This window comes from Hippocampus comes, unplaced genomic scaffold (assembly GCF_001891065.2).
Source record: "Hippocampus comes isolate QL1 unplaced genomic scaffold, H_comes_QL1_v1.1 scaffold77, whole genome shotgun sequence".
NCBI lineage: Eukaryota > Metazoa > Chordata > Actinopteri > Syngnathiformes > Syngnathidae > Hippocampus > Hippocampus comes.
Window position 1 is genome coordinate 206325 of NW_017805289.1, and position 8414 is coordinate 214738.

The 8414-nt window shown below is 42.9% G+C and overlaps 2 protein-coding genes across 2 annotated transcripts; one reads left to right on the forward strand and one right to left on the reverse strand.

The window, feature by feature from the left end:
• Positions 1-667: 667 nt before the first annotated feature.
• Positions 668-1867, reverse strand: LOC109516812 (protein ripply1-like). The gene is made up of 3 exons (XM_019871613.1): positions 1271-1867; positions 1122-1180; positions 668-1023 (listed from the first exon to the last, which is right to left on the reverse strand). Exons 1-3 carry the CDS (start codon positions 1565-1567, stop codon positions 798-800), a joined length of 582 nt encoding a protein of 193 aa, XP_019727172.1. The 5' UTR covers positions 1568-1867; the 3' UTR covers positions 668-797.
• A 2593-nt stretch (positions 1868-4460) lies between these two features.
• LOC109516811 (melanocortin-2 receptor accessory protein 2A-like) lies at positions 4461-7341 on the forward strand. Its single transcript, XM_019871612.1, has 4 exons — positions 4461-4929; positions 5017-5138; positions 5334-5433; positions 5772-7341. The coding sequence occupies exons 2-4, from the start codon at positions 5027-5029 to the stop codon at positions 6208-6210; spliced, it is 651 nt and encodes a 216-aa protein (XP_019727171.1). The 5' UTR covers positions 4461-4929; positions 5017-5026; the 3' UTR covers positions 6211-7341.
• The last annotated feature ends 1073 nt before the right edge of the window (positions 7342-8414 follow it).

Sequence of the window (8414 nt, forward strand, 5' to 3'; positions counted from 1 at the left end):
TGGAGGAGTGGTTTGGGATCATTCTTGCTTGATGCAAAATGGAGAAATTGACTTACGGCGGCCTGATGAGTCTGAAAGCTGAGTTTTGACCGAATCTGGTACAAAATAGTCTTACCCTGACTTGTATCGACTTTTATACCAAGTCCTGATTCTAACTTAACTACAATTGAATGAAATAAAAGCACTTCCAATCCAACATATCTCAAAAGGTGAAGTTATTTTGCACACAGGACCACCTTTCTTTGATCGCTGGTGCGTTTTGGTTATGAATTGAAGCATGTCAATGTATATTTATATTGCAAAACATCTGAGAAAAAAAAAAAAAGGCAGTGTCGTTGGACGCCAGTCCACATGTTCGTTTTCTCTTAAAGGCTGACACCTCCATTTTGTCACGCACCGCGCACACCTCAGGCGACCGAGCAGAGGAAGTGGCTACGTTTACGACCTTGCACTCTATCAGTGGGAAAAGGAGCCAAGCGTGTGCCGTTCTAGAGAAAGAAACGCATCTGCTTGATGACAATACGACACAGCAACGTGCTAAATCGCCAAAAAAATCCACTTCGTTCACCCAAACTCGATTCAGAACACAGACAAGAAATTGTGGTTCATTGAAAGTATTTTATTGCAGGGTGCACAAAACACAAAAAAAGAGGTAGTTGACAAAATAATTTAGAATTTTTTTTTTTTTTTGGGTGTGTGTGGTATAAAACAAATGACAGCTGGTCTATTTACAAATATTTACAGCAATAAATAGGAATAGGAAATATATTAAACCATTATGCACATAACTGGAAACTTTACTGGAGGTCTTTGGCCATCTCTGTCACTTCCTCCTCTTCATCATCACTATCGTCATCATCCTCATCATCACCACCATCATCATCATCATCTTCCTCCGTGTCCTCCTCAGTGGACGAAGAGTCTTCACAGGGGCAGATGGTGGCTTGGACCGGGTAGTTCCGAAGGAGCATCTCGGCTTCCCGGTACAGATAGTCAAAGCATTTGGTTTTGGGCCAGTACAACCTTTAAAAAAAAAATAAAAATAAGCATCTGTGAGGAGGAGTTAAAAAATGAATAAGTACAGTAAGTCCTGCTGGATCATAAAATAAAAAGAATTTTACTTGACGGGGTGAACGAAAAGGGCCGGTTTGGGTTGCGTTGCAGCAGGATCGAAAGGAGCCTGAAAAGTTTCAACATCTTTCGTTAGACTTTTACCTCCATGCGGAATACATTCCACGCGTGTTTATCGCGCAGTCAAGTCAAAATTTACCACAAGTAGGGAAGCCGTCGAGTCGTTTCGAATCCACGGTCTCCACATGTCGGAGGGCTGGTTCGCATCCGAAACATTAAATCCACCGCGAGCGTTCATGATTGCTAAAGGAGAGCGAAAATGACGCTGGCGATAAGATCCCAGACGAGTCGAGTCTTTCGCCCCCTCAAAGAGGTCGCAACTGTGGGTCGTGACGCGGCGGACGCGGCTATTTAACAGGGGCTGCGCCAAATTGGACTTTTGACGCGTCGCCAAGTGTTTCCATGCGCCACTGAGCGGGGGTGTGAAGTCACACATGAGCAAACTCCGAACATTTGGGCCAAACTTGCCTTACTTTTGGGGATTTTTTTTTAACGTCGTTTTCGATCACATCTCACGTCATTGCAAAGACCCCCCCCCCGCGCGCGTAAGCTCTCGACAGGGCGCATTGATTTGCGTGTTCGATCGATGAACACGGAGATCGCTTTATTTCCCCGCTGTAAGTGCGAGAAAAGAAAAATGAAACGAAACCGCAACCAAATCTCAAACCCAAAACTATGACGCTTCACAATTTAAAGAGGCACTTGGATATATCGGCTCATTTTTTACATTTTTTTGCAAGCGTTCAAAGCTCAGGTTATATGCGTCAAAACCATTTGGGTGGAAGGTGCGAAGACACGCGTGCCGCTCTTGACAACGCCACGCTGCGTGGGTGATGAGAGGGTGTGGGGGGGGGGGGCAGGGGGTAGACACGCGTCAGCATTTCAGAAAAAAAAGACGAATGAGGGGATGAGTTCCTTAACTGGTCATAAATATTGCTTAAGGATTGAAGTCATATCAGCAAGTACAATTAGAAACCAAAACCACGCAAACTTGCGAACACACACACACATACCTCATTAGTCCATAATGACATTTAGGATTGATGTAAAGCTGTTTGACAAATAAAAACAAACTGTAATCGGCTGATTTAATTAGTTCCATTTGGGGTTGAAGACTGTTGTTCTCTCCCACAGTGCGCGTCAGTAGGGGGCATTGCAAAGCCACATGTTGGCATTCTGGTTGATTGATGGGTAAATAAACGTACGCGTGTATGTGTGTCAGAGAGACTTCATTTAGAGTTAATAGTTGCAAAATTGAAGCATCTAAAAACGGTATCAAATGAATGTTAGTTTTTTTCTCTTTCTCTACACTATATGTATGAGCGAGAGAGAGCTAAAAAGAAAGAGCGAGGAGATTGTATGACTGTCCATGCCTTATGTTAAATTACCGTATTTTGTTATTTTATGTTAACTATTCAGTAAAGCGCTTGGTTACAGCTGCTATGAAAGCGCCATGTCAGCAAAGATGTACTGTGATATACGCTGAATGGTCGATGCAAACATTGAACTTCATTGTTTGAGAGACGCGTATTACTTCACACAGGGATTCTAGAGTAAAAGAAGGAGAAAAAAACTACTGATAACAGTTTTCAGTGGGGAAAAAAAAACATACGTTGTCACTGTGTGTATATGTATATATAAATATAAGGTTGTGGTTTGACAGCTGGATAGCTAGATAGCCAGCCTGGTAATTAAGCTACGAGCTAGCTATTTATGCTACAAGCTAGCTAGTTACGCTACGAGCTAGCTAGCTATAAATATATAGCTAGCCATTTGGGTGTTTGTGTAAAGACATGTCCTCCTGTCAGTCCCCCGCTGTTTGAATGATGGAAGAAGTGCAGGGGGTGACGGCATGCGTCGGCCTTGTGTACACAAAACAAAGTTTGGAGGGTAATGGGGAAGGGGGCGGGGGACTCATATGCAAACAAGAGCAGATGTAGAAATGTAGAAGAAATGCCATTTTGTTAACAACACACAAATGGCGAAACAAGTTGGACAAGTGACACAAAGAGATCAACCCAGATGTGATTGAATTCATTCTCAACTGTTCGACGAAGCGGGGATTTTATTTTGGGGGCATTTTGTGAGGTCAGTTGTCTTCAGCGGGCTATATGAGACGCACACTGAATATGACAAAGCAATTAAGTCTAACGGGGAGGGAAGCGGAGACAATTGATTAACATTAACCCAAACATGCAATCAGGTCACGTTGTTCTGATGCATCCCTTGTAGAGATGATTGGGGAGGGGGAGGGCGGGATATGCTCCAGCACTCAAGAGCTTGCCAGTCGGGATGCATCGCATCCTCTTTTTAATTGAAGTCCTGACTGTTACCTTGGAAACCAGCAGTCCGGATGCAAAGCCATTTGCAGGCATCGGAAGAAGCCCAATAAAAATACACGATGTAACTCAATTTTGAGTACCGTCAGTGAAACGATATGTCAACTCTTTCATCATCTCACACTTTTCGAATGAAACTGCAAACTACAGGTTCACATTTAGAGTACACTGAATGAGTTCGCCAAATGCAGAAATGACCAAAGGTAATTTACACAAAGAGGGTGGAAAAAAGAAACTGCGACAGCAACTGATCACGCTACAAGAGGACCATTTTCATTTTTGCTGTATTAAAAAAAAAAAAAAAAAAAGGAATTCGGTTATTTCATGGCCACTCTCCTTTATGATGAGGATGTGAGTCAGAGCCCCTTTTGTCAATACAAAAACCAATGCAGCAGTCATGTGATTATTTTTCTTTGTTCTTTAAATAAGCCGTATCGCAGACAGTGGTGTTTTCCCCCCTTGCTTAAAAATTTGGTATTTTTACGGTTAGTCTGAGACTTGACACTCATACAACCGATTGGGTGTGAGTCACATTTTCAACTTTTCGTTTTTCATTTTTATTTCAGTCAATATTTGGGGCGTCACAAAAATTGGTTTGAACCGGAAAATCTTTTTTTTCCATTTAAGAGATGCGAGTGGCATTGAGTCGAATCGTTTTAATTTATTGATATGCATATCGAATCTTTTATTGGAGGGATATATCGCAGAGGGAAATGCCACATTTACATTACTGAAAAGTAAGCATTTTTGTGTGTCAGCATTTTCCTTTGACCTCTGTTCAGAACGAGTCATCCATCTGAAATATGATACTCATCAAATGCAGAATCGTTTTAATTTATTGATATGCATATCGAATCTTTTATCGGAGGGATATATCGCAGAAGGAAATGCCACATTTTCATTACTGACAAGTAAGCATTTTTGTGTGTGTCTGCATTTTTCTTTGACCTCTGTTCAGAACTAGTCATCCATCTGAAATATGATACTCATCAAATGCAAGGAGAAATTACGTCATATGATTACGGTTGTTATTATTTGAAATGTGACTTCTGCCCCACAACTGTAATTGGCTAGTTTTATAAAGAAGATGATCGCTTGGTAAATGTCACATTTGTTTTCAAGGATGAGGCGGTTCCTGCTCAATGCCACCAGAGGGCGCGATTGTGCGGTTTCTGACGATCACTCAAATATGCACTTTAAGTACTAACCGTGCAACCTGTACAGCGCTCAGCTCATTTCGGTCTTTGGGATTCAGCCGAGTGACATCCCCGACTTGATCTTTTAGGCTCAGTGCCAAATGACGTGTCTGTTTAATTGCCTTGTGACATAATCCGCTCACATTTGAGCCGTTGCGCGAAAGTAACCCAGGATGCGTGATTAAGGATCGATGGAGGATTTGTAAACATAAATCCAGAGCAGCTCAAACTATCGTCGCGGTGGAGGATTCCACACCGGGAAGGTAAACTTCGGGTTTGTTTTTGTCTTTCGTGTCCGTCGAGCTGGTCGATTCGTTTTGATTGTTGTCGCGTGTGCCAAATTTTTGAAGGCTGGATGACATGAGCTCTCACAACCGGAGCCAAAGCAGCGCGCGGCGCGGCGACTATGTGTGGCAATATGAATACTACGACGACGAGCCCGTCTCATTTGAGGGACTCAAAGCACACAGATGTAAGCCTGGCATGTGAAATCGCTGCTTCCCCCCCCCCGTCGATAGTCGTAAATCACTCGCCCGGCTGATGATGATGATGATGATGATGATTACAGTTGGTTTTACGCACGTTGCGGCGTCAATTGGACAAACGTTCAAAAATTAAGGATTATGGTTAAATTCCATCTTGTTTTTTTGGTTCCCTCTCATTGCAGACTCCATCGTAATCGGCTTCTGGGTCGGACTTGCGGTGTTCGTCATTTTCATGTTTTTTGTGCTCACGATGCTCACAAAGACGGGGGCGCCGCAGCAAGAGTGAGTATTGCGCAATTGCCCTCCTCGCGCACACACACGAAAAGATCATCAATCACCCATTTGCGTTTTTAAATGCAATTCTAAAGATTTTTTTTTAAATCAAATTAATAAACACCAATCAAATTGAGCCCTCTTAAAGGCAGATTTTTTTTTAATGCTTCTCGCTCACTTAATGTTTATTATTTTTGCTGTCATTTTGGCCAACGACCAGTCCAGGGCGTACCGTGCCACTCGTCCAAAGTAATCTCAGCTCGACTCCAGCTCACCCATGACCCGAAAGCATACAAGCCCTATATCGAAAACAGTGTTTGACTATGTCTTTTTTTTTTTCTTGTCAGAAATTTAGACAACGAGAACCTGCCCGGTCCAGGAAACGGTCTTGTGAACATCATCTGTCAGAAAGACGACGACTCTGACGACAACAATGCCGTTTCTCGTGCTTTCCTTGCTGAATCCCGCTCTTATTTTAATTTCTATATCAGTAAGGAGGGCGAGGGAAAGCGGTGGCAAAAACCGGGAACAAAGCAGAATGGATCGCAGGGGACCTTCAACCAGTCAGGAGGTCCTGGCCCCGCGGTGACCGAACAGGAGGATGAAGATATGAGGGACCGCTTACCTTTCGATGGACTCCTCGCAGATGAGACGAGGACAGATACGGACTGTGACTTCTTGTCCCACTTCAATATCCCAAACTTTGTCACTTGTGAGCACAATTCTTCGTTGGGAGAAGATGACCCGCTGTGCGGGCCGCCAATCACACCTGATCGGAACATGTGATCTCCGCGGCGACAGCCTCCGACATTCGAACTAGAAAGAAAGCGACGAAAATGTTTGGAATGTTTGCTTCCTCTTGCCTGGAACTATTTGGGACGTCACGCAAGCTCGGAAATCAGATGAACCAACAGATAAATGATTCAAGGCTCTTAACATTTATGCTAGCAGGTCGCAGAGTCGTTTATACTGCAAGAACTATTTTCAACCCCTTCAGGGACAGCGGTTACTACGGTGGATAGCTAATCATGTGATCAGGTTACAGGGTGCATGAAAGGGTTAAATAAGGAGGAAAATGAATTCAATGAGCAATGCACTACTTCATTTGAACTCAATTATTAGCGTTCGCTCATATTAGCTAACGTCATCTCCGTTTTACAGACCAAAGTTATACTTGCAGGAAATAATGGGACTTACCCGTGACTCCATCTTGTCGACTTGGAAGTGCGTCGGAGGTGTCGAGGACTCCACGCGGCATGAATACCCCGAGTCAAATTATCCGCCGACGGAACAACAAAACTTTGACAGGGAGAACAATTAAAAGCCCTTCCCTTGAAATGTCAGAAGAATTCACCTGTGTTGTGTTTGTGGGTAAACTGAGATGGAATTATCAATATTTCCAAGAGCGGACATATTTTTTTTTGGGTGATATTTTTTTGTTCGGTGGGTTGCCGTGAGCTTTTTCGGAGGTGTGCCTTGTTGATTAAACGTAAACACCTGGACTGGTTTTCCAGCTCTTTGCAAGGAAAAAATGTCCTTTTAATTGAAATATAAACTCAATGGATATGAGAAAACATGTTAATACAAAAAGCGAGCCAAGGGAAACTCTGATTGTTTGGCCTTGGCAGAGGTCTGAAATCTGCTGAGAGCTCCGATAGATCACAAAAGGATGTCTGACTCAACAACACAGCAGCGCACGGTGGAGTGGCCAGAGTGTGACAAAAGGCTATTATTGGATAGATGTGTCACACGGGGAGGTATGAAAAAGGAAAAAAAAAAAAACTTTCAATGCCCTAAAGGTTGAGTGTTGACTTTTGTGTATTATCGGTACATTGATTCTGGAAAAATAGATCAATAGGCTTTCATTTCTGTTACTTTTTCCTGAGCTTTGACTAAAACACACACATCCCCCCCCCCTCCACCCCCTCATGACAAGTTAGCCTCTCGTCAAAACCCTGATGTAGTCGCGCTTAGCAAATTCAAATTGGTTGGTATCATTCGTTCTATTTCCTGCTTTTCAAGCATTTCACAAGAACATCATTAAAGAAATAAACAAACTTGAGTGCAAATGAGAAGCATTTAAATGTTTAATTAGGTGGACGAGGGAGTCAGGTGTCAGTTGGACATGAATAAGTCATGTGGGACAAACCTGAGAAACACGCTATGCATGCTTCTGAAGCAGGGGTGGGGAACTAACAGCCCGTGGGCCATATAAGGGCCTGTGAGGGCGCTTGATTCGGCCCGCAGTGCAATTCGAAAAACAAAACCTCAGAGAAACGCAGGAATTTTCTTTTTTTTTTTTTTGTCATCGTTGCATAATTTTTCCCAAATTTTATACATGACGGGAGGGGGGGGGGGGGAAATTCCTCACTGCTCATCTATGGGGACAAATAATACAATTTGCTAAATCTGGTCATTTATTCTGAAAACAGCCTGCATTTGTGGTGATCTCAGGCAACTTTAAGATTTTGGCAAAATTTTACAAACACCTCTCAGTAGGAGTAAGTTTGCAACTAAGAGTAACTACACTACCACAAATCCAGGTACCATTTCAGGTTGCACTGTAACTTTATCGGCAGCAAACTTACTTTCCCTTCTCACCGTTGAGTGTTACTTTTTTTTTTTTTTTTGCACAACATGCTGTTCCCAACAGCTCCTTGCTCGAAAACGCAAGTTTTGCAAAAAGTCGTGCAAGAGAACAGCTGGAGATGTGCATTTAACAGTTTCGAGACGATTCAAATCAAATTCACCAGTCTTGATGTTCATTCCTGCAGGGGGAGCCATATGTTATAGTTTCACTTTTTTTTTTTTTCCAACGACATCAAGACGGAATTTCTCTCGTCTTCGGTCATCGGGAGTGATATCGATATAGATATAAAATCAAGCCAAGCAGCAACTGTGTGTCCGCACGTCTCTTTATAGTGGCACAACAAATCTTGTGCGTACGTGTGTGTGTGTGTGTGTGTGTGTGCGCTCCGTGAAAAGACGCC

Bases quoted from the DNA above. Each gene is read 5' to 3' on its own strand.
- LOC109516812 (XM_019871613.1), bottom strand. From the start codon at position 1,567: ATGTGTGACTTCACACCCCCGCTCAGTGGCGCATGGAAACACTTGGCG. The intron at 1,181-1,270 runs GTAAATTTTGAC...GAAACTTTTCAG, and splicing joins CGACGGCTTCCCTACTTGTG to GCTCCTTTCGATCCTGCTGC. The intron at 1,024-1,121 runs GTAAAATTCTTT...TTTTTTTTAAAG, and splicing joins CTTTTCGTTCACCCCGTCAA to GTTGTACTGGCCCAAAACCA.
- LOC109516811 (XM_019871612.1), top strand. From the start codon at position 5,027: ATGAGCTCTCACAACCGGAGCCAAAGCAGCGCGCGGCGCGGCGACTAT. The intron at 5,139-5,333 runs GTAAGCCTGGCA...CTCTCATTGCAG, and splicing joins GGGACTCAAAGCACACAGAT to ACTCCATCGTAATCGGCTTC. The intron at 5,434-5,771 runs GTGAGTATTGCG...TTTTCTTGTCAG, and splicing joins ACGGGGGCGCCGCAGCAAGA to AAATTTAGACAACGAGAACC.